Below are 21,730 nucleotides of genomic sequence, written 5' to 3'. Positions count from 1 at the left end.
TAGACAGCTCTTGAAAGAAAGAAGCGGAAACACATGGCATGCATTGCGCTTTGTTTCGCTATTTCTGGGTACCAGCCTGGATGCCTAGTATACAGTTAACGTCATGCTTGCCTTGCACACAGAAACACTGAAATAAAACACGACAAGAATGAATGTTATTAACTTCAGCTGCCATATGCTGTATCTGTGAAAAGGATCTAACATAGAGTTTTAACACTCCTGTGCTTTGTTGAATCTAACAATCTAAACTCCCATTACCACTGTGCTGTGCAACTAGTGGATGAAACTCCCCCATTCCATCTCCCATTATACATTTTGGCATCGCTTTATACGAGTTGTTGGTGCCAATCAATTAACTAGGATGCAGCAGCCCAGGGCATGGGCTTGGGTTTGTGAGAAAGGAGTGAGGGGGATAATTATTCTTCAAAGACAATTTGCGTACATACAGTAGACATACTATACGAGATACAGGGTTTTCTCTGCATACATAAGTAGGGATTTCTCTGTGCACATGCATAAATAAATGAACTCTTATTTACAGTATGTATGTACACAGAGAAACCCCTACTTATGTATGCAGAGAGAACCCGGCATCTCATATAGTATGTCTACCCTATTATTTCAAGGTTTAACCTTGAAATAATAGTACACTGTTACGGGGCATTTCAATGTACTGTGTTGCAGTCAGTGGGACTCACTTCACTGCATACAATTCCTGTCAAAGCTGACCTTGTTTCAGTTCTCATGGAGGCCTGATCTCGATTTGTCTACAGTATATACTGTACCTTGTTTCTGCCCAGAGCTAACTGAGCAAACTGCTGGGCCAATCAACGTCAAACGTTTAGTGCAGGCTGCCAGTAGCTAGGCCAAGGAATACACTCAATCCTAATTTTTGTTCAATCAAAATGGTGGCGCTATACCAGCACAATTTATTTTTTGGCGTATCACTCTTGAACTGAAAGTCATACATCAAAATAAGATTTGCCCTAGATTCCTTTAATCATGGCGCAACTCTCTATACTGCAATACTCAATCAAGCTAGATTTTTCAACCATTTCAACAAACTTTTTGCTACTACTACTCCACTGCTACCATTTTGTCCAAAACTCATACAAATTGCCACACATCTCTGACTCATCCTTCTACCCTAATTGAAAAGGCGTGCAAAGGAGTATGCTCGTTTATCCGTTCCTCTTCTTCTACCACTCTGTTTGCACAGATCTCTCCATGCACCCGTACTAATGCATGCCATAGTAGGAAACAACACACAGATCTCTCCATGCACCCGTACTAATGCATGGCATGCCATAGTAGGAAACAACACACAGATCTCTCCATGCACCCGTACTAATGCATGCCATAGTAGGAAACGACACACAGATCTCTCCATGCACCCGTACTAATGCATGCCATAGTAGGAAACAACACACAGATCTCTCCATGCACCCGTACTAATGCATGCCATAGTAGGAAACAACACACACTGCACTGCATGCTTTCAACTTGCATATTTACCAGTTTGCATTTGTATGACATACTATGTTATTGCGCAACATTTTACCAGAGATGCTGCTATGCAATTTGCAAATGACATCACAACTGGGCACCTACGGACATGTGGGCGCCTGGACGAGTTGGCACCTTTTTTGAATTGTTTTTCGTTTTTGTATTTTTTGATATTCGTTTGTGTGGCGCCAGACGGCCGGTCGAGTTCTATTTTAATAAACCGGCTAGCTATCAAACACTTTCAAAGTTTGTGGGAGAGGCCTATCCTAAATTACAATTGGCTAATGGGATGTCGGGCAGGCCGGACGGTGGGCGAACCACAGCCACACCACTCTGACTCAGACATATCCATAAACAGGACCACAGCCACACCACTCTGACTCAGACATATCCATAAACAGGACCACAGCCACACCACTCTGACTCAGACATATCCATAAACAGGACCACAGCCACACCACTCTGACTCAGACATATCCATAAACAGGACCACAGCCACACCACTCTGACTCAGACATATCCATAAACAGGACCACAGCCACACCACTCTGACTCAGACATATCCATAAACAGGACCACAGCCACACCACTCTGACTCAGACATAACCATAAACAGGACCACAGCCACACCACTCTGACTCAGACATATCCATAAACAGGACCACAGCCACACCACTCTGACTCAGACATATCCATAAACAGGACCACAGCCACACCACTCTGACTCAGACATATCCATAAACAGGACCACAGCCACACCACTCTGACTCAGACATATCCATAAACAGGACCACAGCCACACCACTCTGACTCAGACATAACCATAAACATTAGCGGTGTGACGTAGGTGTGAACCTGTGAGGGCCACACGTACCTTCCTCTTTGTCCAACAATCAACCCAAAATTTGAATCACACTGAGGTGCCTCTAAACAACGAAGAGCTAAAAGCATAATAATAATACACTGCAAGGGTACATTTTTACACTCTGAGAGGTGAACGATGTAACATTCAGGATGTTACAGCGTAGAGACAGGGCACACTGAGGACATCCACATTGTGTTCAGTACCGTCTCGCTGAGTGCTGTGGCCCCGACATGATGTAATATTGATTCCGACATACTCCACTGGCTCACTCCATGTTAGCGCTGAGTCGCTGTCCTCGGTGCTGAAACAGTCCTCGCTAGTCTAATCCTTGCACTGCATAGTGCATACAACAGCTGTTTTACATGCAGACTGTGTGTGCCACAGCGAGAAGGCCAGGTAAAACCAGGATGTTTCATCAGCACTTTTGAAACATGATGTGCATGCAGATTTAATAATTAATTTCACTATTATAGTGTGCAACTGCAAGCAAACACACGCACACACATACACACACACAAATCTTAACTTGACCTAGAACCATCCCCACTGACTCATCATCCTTCATCCCTTCAGTGTCCAATTTTAACAGATTTTTAACAGTTTTGTACAGATTTCTAGGCATCTGTTGAACTCAAAACAAGCAATTCTATTTATTTATTTTTAATATATGTTTATTGGTAATAGGTTTCAACAATTTAGTACAGTTTGAACATACCATTTTCTTTTCTCCCTCACCCCATCCCTCCCCCACTTATCGTCATCATCAAAACAAAACAAAACTTCTCTATTCTGCACACACCTGTCTGGTTCAACAAGAAATCCAATAACAAACACGGAAAGTAGTAATGCCCTTGGATGCCACGCTAAGAACACACTATGATGAGCAGCTCCCTAGCCTAGGGCCTAGACACTAGACAGACAGTCAGTCAGTCAGATAAGCAGGCGTGGTACCCTTTAAGCTGCTTGGTCTGGGCCCAGGCCGTAGCGTAACGGTCTGGGCACCGGACTGGTAATCCAGTCGCAGTGTGCCGCGGGTTCGACTCCCGGACCCGACACGGCCTTTACTGCATGTCATCCCCCCATCTCTCTCCCGTTTCCTGTCAGCCTACTGTCTGTCCCTTCAAAAATCAATAAAAGGCGTAAGCCACAAAAAAACATCTTAAAAAAAAAAAAAAAAAGCTGCTTGGTCTGTGATATTTGTAAAACAGTATACAGTAGTACACAACCAATGTCAATTAGCCTACTATTACAGGGTAAAGCTAAACTCAAGAATAGGCTATTCAGAAGGCGTGTGAAGTGAGAGATGCAACTCCATGTGGGGGTCCCCGGAAGTTCCAGACCTGCAGAAACGCAGCCAGGGTGCCGTCCTGGTTTCCGACGAGCCGCCCAGTATCCGAAACGGTCAAGAAATGACAGAGTTACCATGTGGGGGTCCCCAGGGGGTCCCTGGAACATCCAGACCCCCAGGAACGCACTCAGGGTGCTGGCCCGGTTCCGACGAGCCGCCCAGTGTCCGAAATGGTCAATAAATGACAGAGTTACCGTGTGGGGGGTCCCCAAGGGGTCCCTCTACTGTACTATACTGTACTGTAACACTCATTATGCTTAAGTTGCAAAGCATAATGTGACGTGTGTCAAACTAGGGGGTTTTCATGATGCTGAATCAATTCCAAGCATCGGGCTAAAAACGGCCATTGCTGTCATCACAAATGTGATGTCAGCACATTTATGCCGTTTTTAGCACAAAGAGTGTTTTTTTTTTCTTCAAAACTAATGCTTGAAATGGTTTCAGCATCATGAAAACCCCCTAGTTTGACACTTCACATGCTACATAAAGCATGATGGAATTTAGAATATTTTGTCTTTTATAGGTTGTTAATGGTATGATCATTATGCCAATTATGAAAATTGTGACATGCAAATAACATATGCAAATTAGCATCTGGCAGTTTCTACATGCTGGGGACCCATACTCAACATTTCTAACATAAAACGTTGCTGTAGGCAACATGCCCTGCTGTGCCATTCTGGCAAGTGCACTAAAATGGCTAATTATGGTGAGGAGGATTTTGGCGTAGACTGTAGAGTGAAAACGCGGTCCAAGTACAGTCAGAGCCAAATTGGCTGACAGTTTCACTAAGTCTAGTGGTGAAAGGCGTCGTTGCTGTGCATTCTCAGTTTACATCCATTTGCTCCCAATCCGAGGTTAAACGCCAACCCTTTTCTGCTGTAAACTATATATATCTAACCTTTTCTGCTGTAAACTATCTAAAACTGCAGCGCAGCGCAGTGGGACGTTTCAGAGTCCTATGAAGATGAAGTCACATCACGAAACTCCCTGTACTGAAATAGCTGTTTGACTGGAGGATTTCGTCGTACATTGAATGACTGGGACAACTGTGTGGCGGGGGGTGTTGATATGTAGCTCTCAAAGCAGGTGCGCGTAATTTGGATAATACAAAACTAAAGTAGATTCTAATTGCATATTTCAACGCCTCACAACAACCCGTGTTTGAAGAATTAATGACCATGTATTATTGAAATACTTTAGGCCTATTACTTGTGCACTTACCTCAAACAAGGGTCCAATTTTATTTTTCTCCAGATATGACTGAATTCTCGACTGCTGTGGAGACGCCATGAAGAAACTGGAATGTCTTGATAGCACCTTATGAAATAAGTTGGAACGGTGTCATTCGTTCAAGTAGACGACTCTCTCGCCGCCGCCGGTCAGATGGATAAAAAAGACTGCACTGCAACCATGTAGGCTACAATGAAACGGCATAAGTCGTATTGGGATACGACATAAAGTGCGGTGCTTGCACCTCACCGGCTCGTAGCATGTTGTGGCCGCTCGGTGCTTCGTTGCTTGGCACGGGACCGTCCCCACCGTGGTCCGTACGTGTCGCTTCGCTTCACCGCGGGTCTCTCTCTCCCCCTCCCTTCCTCCCTCTAGCGACAGCTTCCCCCTGGAAGCCAATGGTAAAAATTGCTCCTTGACAGTGATTACAAATCTTATGCTCATTGGCTGCTATTATAACGTTATCGGTGGAAAACGCCCCTCCCATTTATCCACAGGTCCGTCCAGGTCCAGATGTATGCACCTTTTTACGCATCTGCGCTGCCGCTGCACCAAATATCTGAGAGGCAGCAATTTGCACTGTTAATTATCATGAATAGAATACAGGTGTGTTCTGATGTTTTCAGTAGGCTACATGTAGGCTAAAATTACAATGACGCCAAAATGTTATGTTTATGTTTATCACACATTTCATTTATGTAGCCAATGGTAAAGCAACAGCAAGTCAGCAATAATAGAATAATTAAGTCCACTACAAACAGGGCAGGTACAAAACAGTAGGCTACAATGCCAGACAATAGGAAAATAAATGTGTTTCGTCCAATGTTATAGTTTTTAATCTTTCTTTTACAAACATATCTTCACATGCTTTTTTAATTTGTGTTTTGAATATGAGTGCCAAGTCAAGTCACATTTTTACAATAAATGTAATATTGAGACATTATGCAAAACACTATAAAACTGGAGCTTATTGATGCAGTTTAAAACCACTTGTTTGTTTGCATAGTAGTAAGCTAGTCATCCTTTCTACAATGTTAACGTCCAATAGTAATCATAAGTATAACAAATAGTAACAGTTCAATCCTGAGTACTGGCAATATAAAATAAAGTATGTTTCATAGCTCTACTTCAAAGACCGTGGCATAACCTATGACACGTTAATACTGATAATACAAAACATCTTTAGATCTGTGCTGCTCGAAGCCACAAAACGGCAGTGTAGAAAGTAAAACCTTCACGTCAACATTCAGTGAACCACATCAACTTCCTCAAACTGTCTTGGGAAATAAGAAGGAAAACAAAGCTGGGACACAAGAGTATGACTCCACTTTCACTACAGACCCACTTCTTTTTCTAAGAATGCATATTTACAAGCCTGTGAACATCATATCTCCAAAGTTATACAAGCAGAAATATTCACATAGTTATGAGAAGTGACTGAATACTGAGTCTCAAATAACACGTAAACCAAAAAAGCAGTGAGGCATGATGGGCTGAAGGAATGCAAATAAAGAAACTGTCATCAATGCTTTCTTTTACTCTGTCAATGTGTTTTCCATCACTAACACCTTACTCACTTTATATGATAAAAGTAGCGAATACTGAATTTCCTTCAAGAAAACCAGGCAGCACAATTACTTCCATTTGCAGGGTGAACACCGCACTGTTAAGATACAAATGTTTGTTTTCCCATTCTAAAATAAATTCTAATGAGATGCAGGATGAAAAACAAACAAACAAACAAAAAAATAACATTTTCAAACATTTATGGAGTACAGCAAAAAAAAAGTATTAAAAATACTATTTACTGTTTAATATTCTATTTACAGTGAGGCGGCTGCTCTTTGAATCTAAAGAATTGGACCCAATGGTCAATCAGAGTTCCTTCATAGGCAGAGAGAAGAGTTGGTGGAAACGTCGGTGTTTGAGATCCAATGCTCCTCAGCACGTCTTCAACGTGGTACTGCATTATGGCTCACCATCTGGAGGTGGAGGCTGGCATAGTTTGTACAGTCTGTGTGGAGAAACACACGGATGAGAAGACGTCAACTCAACTGTACTTTGGCAGGAAAGTGTAATATTCAAGTCTATAGTGCCGCACATAAAACCCTATTGATAATATTCATATTACATTAATGCAAGCTCACAGAGTGTCACACGCATAGTAGATCTAGCTCTGATCCATAGCTCTAATGCCGTTGCATTTAGAGCTATATGTTACGGTTGTTACCGATGACTTCCGGGGCTCGCATAAATGCAGACCAGCCACTTGTCTTTAGCGTAAATAAAAAGAACGTTTTTGAAAGCCTACTTTCCTTAGTGGACGCACTCTGAGCCCCCACCACACGTATACAACGTACCTTTTTTCACATGAGTTTGTCTCTGCTCTGTATCGGTCCTCTTCCTGGTCGGCCATTATGGGATTTTCAAAGGAACTTTGACACATGTTTTTTTGTGTGCAAATGCCCAGCAAATGGTACTGTAATCATCAACGATCGGGAGATCGATCGTTGTGGACACAAATATTCTGTGACTACTTAACACAATTTTGGCCTTGGACTTGTATACACGTCTTTTATATCAAAACCATGGCCATGGGGTGCCTTGGATGTGTATACTGGCGTCTATGTCTTTTTTTATTGATATTAAAAAATATATATATACACACACACACACACACATATATATATATATATAGTTTTTATTTTTTTGCCTCTCTTTCTGCAATGTACTTCCTGTTGATTGGCGTATGCGCACTGCCGTTAACTTTCTTGTTTGCCTAAACTAGGGAACTCTCCATGGTTTGGGCAATGTCTTCATTTCTGACTTCAGCATGCCTCTCGTTTGGAATATTAACACTTCTAGAGAGACTTTAGCGTGACCAGCGTGAGGTAATAATGGAAGATTATGCCTCCCGGTTTTGGGGGGGGGGGAGGGGGGGAGGAGTGGAAGGCGGGGCTTTTCAGAGTAAAATCTGCCATATCTGCTGGCACTCTAGCACCATTATTTTGAAAACCTCTGGCACATTCTAAGTTTTAAAAGGTAAGGACAAACGGAAAATAGCTGGCACTGGGCGAATTAAATAATTATTTACTCTTGGCCGTTTTCAATAACGATTACATGGCACAGGTATTATCATGCACATGTTAGGTCTCTCTGACCTTCTGGTGATATCTAGCCTGGCATAGGCAGACTAATATCATTGCCCAGGGCAATTTTTTAAACTGTACGTATGTGGCAGATTTGTCTGGTTTCCAGGCTACATAGTAGGTGATATCACATACTGTACAAGCCTGTACAGTACACTTTATCTGAGCTGGCACTGCTCTGGTCGTGTGAAGTATCAGACCGTTGATTGTGGATGAGAGCCCCTATCGTTCACATCCAGTGGAGCAGTCACTTACACATTGCACCAATTATGACATGAACTTACTGAGAGTGCAGTGGTTTCCCCTCACTGGACACAGCGTCTCAACACCAATCATCTCCCATACTTAATTCTATTTGTCAATTTTACTAAAAGGTTCAAAATGGCTGACTGTCACACAAAAGCCCATGTGTCAAAGCCAAGTGGCTGAGGCAGCCCTCATCCCTTGTCTTACTGCTAGAGACATCCCAAGCAACTGCTATGTAATGGAACCTGCTTGGTTCAGTTCTAAATAATCCCAAATGTGTGTGAACAACTGAACACACACATGCACACACGCACACCTGCATGCACAGCAAAGTACACAGGTGAACTACACACAAAACAAATAGGCATATGCACATACTATAGCCATTACCCATTCAATTACAAATAGTGTAATGGCAGGTTTTTTTAGCACCAAAATAATTGGACCAGACTGTAATCATATACCTTGGCACTGATGATGGTGTGCGGTCTCTCACTCCCAGGTTCTTGGCAGAATTCTGGACTCTAGCCCCCTGAAAGACAAGCAGAAAAACACTTCTAGGCATCGGCATATACTGTATACAACAGCAGCACCTGACATCAATTGCAGCTAGGAATAATACTGCAGACAGCAGAGTTTAAATAAAGCCACAGGGCCTTTCAGCCTTCCCTGTATTGGGACTATTTTGGCCCCAAGGCGTTGCAGGTAAACAGAGTTGTGACATTGTGACTGAGTTTGTACATAAGTTGAAATAAATGACCAAAAATACAGAAATAACTCTCTGCTGGCTGGAATTTATATTTACAGGTACATCTCTTCCTTGACTGATGGCTTTTCTTTGGCCTTCTTTGGTGAATGGGCTTGCGTGCAGGTTTAATGAATGTACATTATAATGAATTCACATGTGTATTTAAGGTCCCTTGAGCCTGGACGGTGAGCTGTGATTCATTGTCATCTTGCCCTAGAATCAATCACTGGTGACAGAGCTTGTTTAATAGCCCGAGTACCCGGCTGGGCAAGATTGTTTTCTATCCGGCACACAGTGGTCAGCTGTGAGGTAAAGGGTGAAAGCGACTATAAATATTGTGGGTGGGTATAACTAGATGTCCTGTACTGATACGCAAAAGTAAAGCAGCAAGCACAAGCTAAAACTAGCTATCGCTGCAGTGTTCCATCTATGCACCTGCCTGTCTGTCTATGTATGCAAGCAAGCATGTAGGCTATAAATGTGTGATTTGTAAAGAAAAAAAAAAAAAAAAAAAAAAGCTAATAACTTTAGAAAGTGTGTGTGTGTGTGTGTGTGTGTGTGTGTGTGTATGCGTGAGAAAGAGACAGATAATGCCCAGTCAGGGCCACATTAAGCACTTTGCTGATGTTCCAGTGTTTTGCAGGCACTGCACACAGTCAGCTGCAGCTGGAGGGAAGGAGAGGAAGGGGGGGTCTGGGTGCAAAGATGGAAAGAATAAAAGCAACTCTGCCTCTCTGTAATCTACAGCCAAGAAAACCTGCACTCACAAATACTTTATCCAACTTTTCCCTTTTTTGTTTTTTTTATCCAAGCCTTTGTATCTCTGTGTGTCTTAAGCCCAAACCACACCAATGGGTCGAGACGCCTCCGTCGCAGTGGTGTGAATGTCCTGTGTGGTCACGCATGGTGGCGAAGTGATTCAATTCAATGGTTGCTTGCAACTACATGCGTCTACTCGCAACCGCTTGTTTGCAAGGAGTTGCATGGCGACCCATTGGTGTGGGCTTTAGTGTTTGTCGCTCACGCACGCACACACACACACACACACGCACACACGTCTTGAGTGCCCTCTTCTTTGTATTGGGTACGGTTGACCTACAGTGCATTAGCTATTTCACCCATTCTGTAAGAACTCTATGGGCCGTCTGTCCGACTGTCCGCCTATACGATAGCAGGATAGCATCAGCAATTATACGATACCTATTACATCCAATCCGTCCTGATGTCTCCAAGACACTGAGATTCCCCCTTAGGTCACTAAGGCATAAGGACAGTAGCATACATACACATAGTCTGACAATGGAAACAGAAGTCTCTGAAGTATTTAGTCATTTCAGCAAACAATAGTAAATATGCCGTCAGCAATTCATGTTGGGTGGCTTTGTAAATTGTCATAAAACCAGAGGAACGGTATAGTCCACATGTCTCACTGCGTGTGTGTATACTCACATCCTGTGATATGAAATATATTTTGTAAAATTGCTTATTACTAATGCATATCAGTATCACTCATATTTCTGTTCTACATAAGCTGGTACTGTTGATTAATGTTTTGTGAACTCTGCCCACATCGTTTCAGTGATATTTTGAACATTTCACAAAGGCTAACCAGATCTTCTTGGAGTAAATTATTTTGCTGAGCTTGCAGAATGCACTTAATTCCATTTGCGCAGCATTGATTGATCTGTCCTGCATGTGTGTTCTCTAGAGTGCGTTCACCGCTGATGTTAACTCTTTAGACTCTGAGAAAAATTTACCTTGAGGATTTACTGCAGAATTATACAATAAAAAATGCAAGGCTTCAGAGGATACAGACAGACCCTGCCCAGTGTCCGTGCATGCTACACATCTACACCTTTTAAACCAAAAACAGTGAACGATTATTCACATAACCCATGTGGGTTCGAATCTATCCGGCTTTGTCAAGCATCTATGCAAACACAATTGGCTGGTGTTTGGGAGAGGGAAGCCGGGCAGAGAGGGTAGTATTGGGCACCTGTCAGTGTTGGGCGGGAGGAGTCGAACGAAGGCCCACCCTCCTCCTGGTGGGGCTCCGCATGACACGGGATAAGAAAAAATTAAAATGGATACTCAACCCACAGGACCACGGCTAGGGTGCCGGCCCGGTTCCGGCAAGCCGCCCCACGTCCGAAACGGTAGAGAAATGAGAGTTACCATGTGGGGGTCCCTCTACTGTACCCTCTACTGTACTGTAACTGTACTGTACTGGCACACCCGAAATCATCATATATACAGTTAATATGTGCGTGTGCGTTGTGTGTGTGTGTGTGTGTGTGTGTGTGTGTGTGTGTGTGTGTGTGTGTGTGTGTGTGTGTGTTAGGTTTTCGTGTTCAGACCCACCCAGGCAGGCACCCACAAATAGCTCCGTAAGGGAGTGGTTGCAACACTCAAAAATGTGGTATGCACCCTAACCATATTGGGCCCAACTAGTGACCTTGATCTTTGACTTTTCCATTGCAATGCTTAATCATCTCTTCAGGGTATAGCCTAACAGATATGATCTGCAATACATTATGCAGGGGAAAATAAAACATTTAAGGAGCTTGGCACACTGCTGCGTTTTTATGACATTCAGGTCCGAGGCGGTTTGCAAAGTGACCAGCCCCTCGACACATTCACCAGATACTTCAGCTAATGTCTGGGACACCAAGGACTCACACACAGTCCTGTAAAATACCTGATCTCATTCTTATTTTGAAGGATGTTTTGACTGTGTTGACTGAACAATGAGGTGAGGTGAATCTCACACATCCCATGAGAGACACGAGAAAAAACAGATCCATACGGAGATATGAATTAATGTAATCATAAAAATTATACTTGAAGGCACTTTGACTGGAAATGAATTAACTGATCAATACAGCATAACCCATCTCGGCACAGGAAATACAATAAAAGCTTCCTTGTAGTCTGACCTGTAAGCAGTATAGGGCTTCGTCAATACACAGGGGGGGTTTCGAAAGTTCCCTGAAACTGCAAAAAGCTAAAAACTCTGTACATTTCAACTGTATGTTCCACTCAACAATAACATCACTTAGTTGTACTCCTAATTTGACTGAACAGCCAAACGGGATTCAAGGTCAAGCACACACAAACATCGGTTCCCCTCTGGCTGGCAGCCATGTTCTTTACTGGAGGAGAGTAGCCCTCCCTTGATTTCCAAGGCAGCCTCATCTAACCTCCTTCTATCTCTCTCTCTCTCTCTCTCTCTCTCTCTCTGCTGACTGGACATAGCGATTGAACGAGTACTCATGTGCTTCTAATGAGAGATAGAGGTACAAGGTCCGAGCTCTGCTCTTGGCCGGAAGGATTCTCCAGCCGTATGTGTGAAAATGCACACACTGTGCGAAGAGTCGTGGGTATTATTCATTCCCTCAGTACCTGCTAGACAGACAGACTAGCACACAGGCTGCTCTGTGAATCTCAACCCTCTCTCTCTCTCAAAGGCTGGCAGGAATGGGATATCTGGCAACATTGCAGTCTGAGAGAAAGGGGAGGGGAGGGGTACAGAGGTTTTACAAATTACCTTGGAGGAGGCAGGGAAAATGAGAAAGGTGTAGCTCCTGGGTACCAATAAAAAGGTTGGTGCCTTTGGAAAGCTACTACATGCAAATAATTGGGTTCAGGGGAAACCTGCAACCATCCATCCTTGGATAATGTCACACCCAAGCATAATATGACAAGTGCAGGTACGGACAACATATACGCAAGGAAAGACAAAGTCTATCTAATTTCTTTCTGGAGTGGTGTTGTGAATCTTCACATGCATACTATGAACATTGTTAGAAATATTTCACTGCTGGGACTACCAATGCAAAGCAAATGGTTTCAATCTAGATTAGACTTCAGATAGCAAAAGTGGAGAGTGCAGGAGAATAGAAACAGTGGGCTGTATTTTGCGTGTCTTAAGAACCAGGTCTTATTCCCTAACTTGAGTAAACTAAAGACCTGGAGGCGTGATAAATGCCATTTGGCTATTCTGAGTGGCCAAAGAGCATTGATCACGCCTCCAGGTCTTCAGTTTACTCAAGTTAGGGAATAAGACCTGGTACTTAAGACACGCAAAATACAGCCCAGTGAGTGAATGTGTGTGAAAGGAGTGCAGTAAGATGCTAAGGCAACTAACAAAGTGTGTACGTGTGTGTGCGTGGGCATGCGTGCATGTAGGTGTGTGTGTGTGTGTGTGCACACGCGCGTGTGCGTGTCTGTCCGTCCACAGCTGCTCTCATATACTGTACTACTCTGCCAATCAGCGTCATATTTCTTGTGCACACTGACAGCAGGCCAAGCACCTCAATTCTAAAATGTGTGTGCGTGTGTGTGTGTGTGTGTGTGTGTGTGTGTGTGTCCAATGTCTGTACAGTATATGTGCATGCATAAGCGAGTGTGTGCCACACCTGTTTTCGCATGACATCGGTAGCCTGCATGATGCAGCGAGGCGGCAGGCCGTGGTTCCGAGCCAGCAGGATGGCCTGTTCCGCCGTCACACTCAGGGTAGACCTGTAGGTTCAGGGAAAACGTGAGGTTAAGCATAACGCACCGCACAACAAAACCTGAAGACATACAGCACAACTAACTCGACACTGCAGCAACTTTGTTGATGCTATTGTGCAGATTGCACATTGCAATTTTTGAAAATGATATTTTACGGGATGCTTTAGCTAACTGTACAGGGGCAGAGCAATGCGATCCATCATCAAGCTACTGTAAGTAGACAGCTATGTGTGTGGTGTACCCATTTTGACCTGAGATCAGATTCTAAATATGTCTTCTACATCCTGACAGTTTTCTGAAAAATCAATGTTTCTATGTCAGTCGTTCTGCAATTTTTCAATAGCTAAAGCATAACATAATGCTAACACCAAAAGGGGTTCCCGCCCTTAAACATAATGCCCTCAGTCTGCATATTCACGGTGTCATGTGGGGAAGTTAAAATATCTGACCTCTAAAACATCCTCTGTACAATCAATTTCACAAGAAACTTAAATGTTACACAAAGAACTCTGGGAGTCGTGTCCTTTTTGCCACTGGAAAAGACTGCAATGTACTGTAGACTTCATGAGGCTTTTCAGGGAATTCAGTGGCAGTGACAATAGAGCCCTATAAGCTGACTCAACAGCGTGACAGTGTTCCACAGTCCTGAGGAAACAAAGACACAGAGCAGACGGTGCCGCGGAGCGGGGCTCTGATTTGAGACCGAAAGCGCCATCTGAAAATGACCACTTTGGCTGGATGGAAACAGCATTTCTAAAAGCATTATACGCAAGCTACTGGGCCACATATGGTCCGATATGGTAGATAACAAAAATACAATACGACCAATTTTTGGTCTTTGTGTCGGGCTGATTGACACCTTGTTGTTGGGATTATCCTTCTGTACCTCCATACAACCCCACAGTAATGAATCACTTCAGTTGCTTGAGAAAGTCATTTTACGGTAAGAAGATAACCAAGCAATGTGGAAATAATGAACCCCCCCTCCCACCATTCTGGCTTAGACTGAAAGGCACCAGTCGGAATGAATCTTGATTTGGCCTGGGAGAAAGGATTTCAGTCCAAGTCAGTATACTGTGTTCTGTGGCACAGACTCATGGGGCGTGAAGTTTGATGAGAAAATGTTGAGATGGTACAGTTGCACGTACATAACCAGTACACACACACAAACAGCATGTGGACAAATCTTTAGAGAGTATCGATCCATGGCCCTTTCACTGCAAATTGAACTGTCCAAAAGCTCCAGAGCCGCCAGATTTAGTTCAACTGAGAAACATCAGGCTGGCAAAGAATCTGACCTATTTGATTATCATCTCTGTGTTCTCGTGCAGTTTATCCACATGAACCCAAGCATCCCTATCCTGGGGGCGACCATTTTGGCAAAAGTAGATTTGATATGAATAGGAGTAGAAAAAGGAGTAGACAAAGTGCAGAGTGCTTGGAGACACTGGCCTATTGCAACTTTGTATAGGGGTTAGTGTGCATGTACAACTGGTACACAGGCAGTCAGGGACACATTGCTGCCAGAAGGCCATCACTTCAGATGCATCGAGCCAACTGAACGTCCCCTTGAATCACAATTGCACAATTTTACCAGAACGTGAGATGACGTGATAAAAATAATGTCCAAAAGAGCTGATCGTTGGCTTTGACAATACATCCTTCCTCAGAGTCCAGGGGGCTTTTTAAACCATGCATAATATTATACGGACGTCCCGCTGATCTTTAAATATCACTCCAGCCGGAGCTGGACATGATGCATGTATGAAGCTATATGAGGTGTATGAGGCTCTCCTGGACATTTGGGGGGATTTTAATGGGATAAAGTGATTTACACATACAGTATATCTGGTTTATGGGGTGGCAGTTCACAGCCCTTTAACAACCTCCACAGACGAATGAAGGAGGGAGAAAAAGAGGGAAGAGCAGAGAGAGGGGGAGGGGCCAAAAGAGGGGATCAACAAATGGAAAAGTAGATGTGGACTAAATGTTTAAAATCATATTATAAAGTGCTGCATGTGTGTCATGCATCATCAACGTCCTTCACATTTCTATTAAAGCCACGGTTAAATAACAGATAGCGTTCTGCCGGATGACCAGCAGATGGCCAGTGCTGGGTGCCAGACGTTTTTGGATAACCTCTCCCAAAAAGTAGCGGATGCAGTGGCGTGCACAGACATTTAGAGGGGCAGGTGTTCAAGTGAAAAAAGGGCACCTTGTGCAGCGCATGGAACCAGCCGGTTGCCTTAATAGTGTGAGATTTATAGATTTTGGGGCATAAATAATATATTAGAAGCTTTTGTTATATCAAGAATTTATCAATGTCACTATGGTCCACATACTGTACACTGTACCAAACAAAAGAATGAAAAGATTATAATTTTTTCCCACAAAAGGGCACATTGCAGTCCAAAGGGAAAGGGCAGGTGGTGCTCTAGCACCCCCTAGTGTCTATCTGTGCACGCCACTGAGCGGATGTTTACATCAGTTTGAACCAGAAGTGAAAGTCGGACATCTCATAATACTGACCTGGGATCAGCTTGGCCCTGCGATCGCATTTATTGTCATAACTAAGTCAAATTAAGCTCTAATCAAGCACCGAATATCGCATTTTGAGCAGATTATGAGCCATAATGCGTATAAAGACGGCTTGTGTGGGGGGAATTTTGGCTGTTTTTACGTGATCAGGGCCTGGAGCTAGCTAAAAATGCTATTTTCATTCTTGCTAGCATTTTGTCTAGCTGGCACAGTGTATTATAATTTTTTGCCTCTCAAATAGATTTTTGTGGCATGATGGTAAAAAGAGCAGTGCAGCATATTGCAAACTGCTGATTCCTACAGATATCACACCTTTGCTGTTATTAAAACTAATCCATCCTAATACAATCAGTGGCAGACAAGGAATGTCATTTACATTGGTTTGGTTTAGCTTCCGGGGCTCGCATGAATGCAGACCAGCCAATTGCCTACGCTGTAATACTGGGCACTACGCTCCCTCTGCTAACCTGGGGAGAGCTGCAAACTGCGGTCATGCTTCCTTCAATGCATGAGGAGTTAGCAGGCAGCTTCTTATCACCTGACAGGGGGAGTTTCCCCGGTAGGACGTAGCACTTGCAATAACACGTTATTCCAACCAGTTCCTTTCTCCTCCTGGCTGACCAGGGGGGGGGGCAGTATAGAGACCAGGATTACTGCATGTTTTTTGTGAGGGTATACCTACCCTAGGGGACATGGGGAGAACATGCCAACTCCACACAGAAAGGGCCTTTCGCCAACCCCACCTAGGGTGTGTGCGCTGATGACGTGGAAGAGAGAACACGACCCCCAGCGCCCTCGGCAGTAATGGATGTATGGCTAATTGCATGTGTTTGTACTGTATGTTTGTGTATGCCTGGAAATCTGAACAAGCAGATCTGCATGGGCATGGCATGTCATAATTAATTAATATTAGTCTGATGCATTCGGACATTGTGAGTAAATACGTATCCAAGGACATGTTTTTCTGTCGTCTTTTTCTCTCACACACACACACACACACACACACACACACACACACACACACACACACACACACACACACACACACACACACACACACACACACACACACACACACACACACACACACACACACACACACACACACACACACACACACACACTCTTAATAACAGGGAAGCAGTCATGCACTGACAGCAGCTTTCTATTAAAGGCTCATGCAAGCAGGCAGCTCAGTCCACGGCACTTCATCAAACCATTAGTCACACCCTGTATCCATCTGAGAGACTGACAGAGAGAGAGTGAGACAGAGAGAGAGGCAGAGAAATATAGATGGACAAACACACAAAAAAAGAGTCATAGAGACAAGAATGAGAGTATTGGACAGAGTGGTGGGGTGGAGTCTGTGAGAAAGAACAAAGTCAGAGATGAAAGATGGGAGCAGGAACCAGCACGGGGGGGATCAAGGGAGGCTCATTGACGAATGGCTCCTCCTACGCCACAGGTGAGACGAGGACAATCCATATATAGAATTCAATGAGAATAGAGTTAAAGGTACACATAGCTGGTGTGCAAAGTCCTTAAATGCCACGTTCACGTTGTATACATGAGGCTAGAACAAATGAAACTGTAGCTTCAAGAAGGTTTGATCTGCACCGTGGCACACTGACACAGGGGTCCATATTCAGAGATTCTGCAATGATTTTTGTTGCTTGTTTCTTGACTGTCCGCCCCTGCAGGCTGTGTGGGGTCATTCTTCTTTCCCTATTACCTTCATAGTCGTTCTTTGCTTGTTGGAAAGACTGCTTTTCAGTTTCACAGTCAGGCTGCCCAACCAAGCTGAAATTCAGTATGTACTGTGCTATCTAGGCATGTAACGATATATCGTATATCGATATATAATATATCAATATTACTCCCAACGATATGAATCGATTTAATAAAATAAACAAATCGATTTACAAAAGGGGCTAGTGAATTATGGTGTATGTGATATGAAATGTGAGCTTTAATCATATTCCATCATATTCAAGTACTTTTGGAGAGAATTGAGACTCTTTCAGTATAGTAGAGCACTTCAGCACTGTATAGAGAACGGTCTAGTTTTTGATGACCACTGTTCCAAGGTCAGTTACTTGCATCAGGTCAAGGACCAGCTCCTGTGTTTTGATGACATGTCACACCACTTGATGAAGGTGTCTACTGTACTGTATGTCATTGTGGTACACAGAAGGGTCCTTGTGTAAATGTTGTCCTTGTGTAAAATGTTATTATGCTGTATAACTGGAAAGTGACACTTAGGGTTGTGTGTGAATGGCGTGGGGCAATTTGGAAATATTAAAGGACTCTCATTGCATCATTACAATGCAACCAGAGTAGACATGCAACAGTATTATGGAGACAAATCTTTTGGACAGTGACCACATTGAAATGTTTTGTGGAATGTTGGTACTAGGACAGAATCAAAAGGAATTGTTATACACATCCACATCATAGATGCTGGTGCAGGACAAAAAAAAGATACGTAACAAGACAGCTGCTACTCCAATTTGTGCAGATCACGTTTCGACCAGCGAATGGTCTTCCTTAGGGGACCGTCTGAGGAAGTCCATTCATTGGTCAAAACGTTGTGATTAAAGTTTATTACAGCAGCTGTCTGTGCAGAGTTTTTTTTTTTTGTAACACTGTCTTGGACATGATGTTATAATTTCCAAACACTACATAGTTGTCATTACCGATAATCAAATATTTTCTCATTTAGGTAGGTACAAGAAAGGCACAAGAAATATGATGCTGATTGGCCAGATAGAATATGAGAGTAGCGACAGACAGACAGACAAAATTTCTCTCAAACATGGGTAGAAAGAAAAAATCAGACACGTCTGAAGTGAGTGGTGCTGTACTGTACTGTACTGTACTGTACTGTACTGTACTGTACTGTACTGTACTGTACTGTACTGTACTGTACTGTACTGTACTGTACTGTACTGTACTGTACTGTACAATCCCTCCTCCCTGGCTTGTGTGTGTGTCTGTGTGTTAGGCTGTGCAATAGTGACACTTGGTGGTGAACAAACGCTATAAAGCAATTTTCGTGCTCTGACACAGGGACACAGGGACACACATAGCTCTCTATAGGAGTGTTTGCACCACTCAAAAATGCCTACTACTATGCTACCACCAGAATGTGGAATGACCTACCAAAGGACAACGGTTCTCGACTCGAACGCACGCTACAAACCTTCCAGAGCGCTCAGATCAGCCAACACAGGGAAGCTGGAAGTACCTTCGCTAAAAACGCCAGGACAACGCTCTTGGAATGCACTTCCCGTTGCAATCAGAACTGCAGATTCACGCCCAATCTTCGGCCGCAGTCTGAAAACACACCTCTTCAGACTCCATCTTAGCCCATAGCACTTGCCGTAGTACTTGCCCTAGCCTCGGCCTCCTACAGGCGTATGCATAGGCTCAACTTATGTAACTTAAATAGCACTATTTTGTATGTGTTGATGTATTACCATGATTTTTGTTCTTGCTCACTAAAGTCACTAAATGCCTAAATTCTAAATTTGACGCAAAATTATTACTGATTAATTGAGTACAATGGAAACAAGCCCCTGGGGCTTTCTGTGTTATTAATCATGTTAATAAAGTATTCAATCAATCAATCAATCAATCAAACCTTCGCTTGCTGTGTCCTATAAGTAAAAGAAACAAAAACAATCTATTTCCGATTTCAGACATGTTCTTCAACAGCAGGTGGAACACAAATAAATAAATAAAGTTAGAGGAAAATAGTATAGACTGCTGGCTGCTACGCATAGATTAATCTGGGTTTATAACTTCTATGAACAATCCAATTCAATAAAGGATTTTTAACCTTTAAAGGGTGCCTTGGTTACATTTTCCTTAGTTGCAGGTTTTCAGTCCCCCATCAAAGGGCACCTTCTCTTCACTTTTTGTTGAACTTCCGAGCACCCTAGACCTTTTATTTTTCCTTTTGCAGGGGAAAAAAAAATCATTATTCACAGTGGCACATGCCTTTTTGTGCACCGGTGTCTTCTACAAAGCTGGAACAGTGTGAGAGTCCACGAGCACTGGAATATGGGACACCATGCTGATGTCAATTGATCTGCACAGCTTTAGAGTAAAAATAGGCCGGCAGTCCGACCAGGCCCGTGTGGACTTATTAGTGTGCGTCAAAAGACCCCGAACACCAGACAGCAGGAGGGGTGCTCTCGACACTCACCGGTGAACGCCGCTGTTGCACATGGCGATGTGCGTGGCCCCCAGGCGCGAACAGAGCTCGGAGGCCACGGTGAGGAGGCCGACTCCCGACGCACCGCAGGCTGTGTACTGACAGGCAGCCGTACGACGACAGCTGATGAAGCTCTCAATCAGGCGGTACAGCTCCTCCAGAGCATTCAGGGGTCGCATCAGCTGGGACGAGGGAGGGGTGTGTTAAGATCATGACAATACAGGTACAACAAGTAGCAAAATGTTGATGCAGTGTCTGCAAGATTGTGCAACAAAAGCAGAAGCATCAGCATAAGATACAAAAACATAATACTGGGTTTCAAGCAACAAAAGAAACAAGAAAAACAAGACGAGATAATGTTGGAAATTAAAAGTACAGTGAAGACCCACCCACACACAAAGGAAGGCTAGCAACAAATAACCCTGGCAGCTGTGGTGCTTGTTTGTGGGACTTGATGCAAGTAACTGACCATATATTACTTTGCAATAAGATAAACATATCAGATGTGCCGGAAGGCCTGCATATAGCCTACAGTATGTATGGTATTTTACATCTGTATAAGTGGAGGAAAGAGGTGCAGTTCAGAGAGGGGCGTGCTGGACATTCATCAGACACAGCTATGCATCCATCTTGTGAAATGGCTTTAACCACCTAAACTCTAGCATCCCCATTTTGAGATTGGGAAAACGGTGTACAGAGCTGATCCCGGTAAAGTAAGTGGTAAAACAATAAATTGTTCATTTAACTCCCATAGTATAAAAAGAGACCCCTCGCTGGCTGAATCCACGTACTGTATAATAATGTGTGAGGTGGTCCTTGTAGTTCTTACCTTGTCAATAAGAGCAGCTTTGGGTCCAGAGCTGGGGGGCATGTTGGACTGGTCCAGGTAGAATGCCCTGTGGAAATGACAATGACAAGATTCGGTTCAGACCTGCCAGTTTGAACCTACACTGCCCAAGGATGTATGCCAGGAAGAATGGGAAGAATGGCACATCTCTGTTGTGTAAATGCTCAGCTCTATACAGAAACATATTGTACAATTACACAGTACAGGACAGATGGTGATGCTTAATTTGCAGTTGTGCTGATTGGACCCAATGCTGTGGTGCTTTCCGCACATAGCACCCATTATGTCATCAGGACCAGAGCCGCTCTGCTGGCTTTGTTTTTGGGGAAAGTAGGCCACCGGTTCACTATGGAGCTCAGCCATATGACTATCAATAATGAGAGTAACTCGGAACCAGCTCAGCAGAAACACAAGGCTAAGCATCCCTTATCCTGGGCATCACTCCAGATTCCATTGCCTCATTCATTCATGCAACTGCAATTGATTCAGTGTAATTTCAAATTGCTCCACTGGAGG

At 43.6% G+C, this 21,730-nt stretch overlaps 2 protein-coding genes across 2 annotated transcripts in view; both read right to left on the bottom strand.

Annotated features, from left to right (window-relative positions):
• The window catches only part of cUnh8orf34 (chromosome Un C8orf34 homolog), a gene marked incomplete at its 5' end in the record, with an annotated part of 92,597 nt that extends 87,585 nt beyond the window's left edge, over positions 1–5,012 (bottom strand). The window contains one exon of the mRNA XM_083778002.1: positions 4,944–5,012. Coding sequence (XP_083634128.1) covers positions 4,944–5,012 — 69 coding nt within the window. The remainder of the gene's footprint in view (positions 1–4,943) is intronic.
• A 624-nt stretch (positions 5,013–5,636) lies between these two features.
• prex2 (phosphatidylinositol-3,4,5-trisphosphate-dependent Rac exchange factor 2) overlaps positions 5,637–21,730 on the bottom strand; it is a 156,574-nt gene continuing 140,480 nt past the window's right edge. The window contains exons 37-41 of the mRNA XM_083778594.1: positions 21,197–21,263; positions 20,359–20,549; positions 13,514–13,616; positions 8,812–8,879; positions 5,637–6,966 (exon numbers count right to left, since the gene is read on the bottom strand). Coding sequence (XP_083634720.1) covers positions 6,921–6,966; positions 8,812–8,879; positions 13,514–13,616; positions 20,359–20,549; positions 21,197–21,263 — 475 coding nt within the window. The 3' untranslated portion in view covers positions 5,637–6,920. The remainder of the gene's footprint in view (positions 6,967–8,811; positions 8,880–13,513; positions 13,617–20,358; positions 20,550–21,196; positions 21,264–21,730) is intronic.

The sequence above is a fragment of the Protomyctophum parallelum genome (genome assembly GCF_964188405.1).
Source record: "Protomyctophum parallelum genome assembly, chromosome: 12".
Lineage (NCBI taxonomy): Eukaryota > Metazoa > Chordata > Actinopteri > Myctophiformes > Myctophidae > Protomyctophum > Protomyctophum parallelum.
The sequence above is the reverse complement of the archived record's forward strand: the minus strand, read 5'-3'. Positions and strand labels throughout refer to the sequence as shown.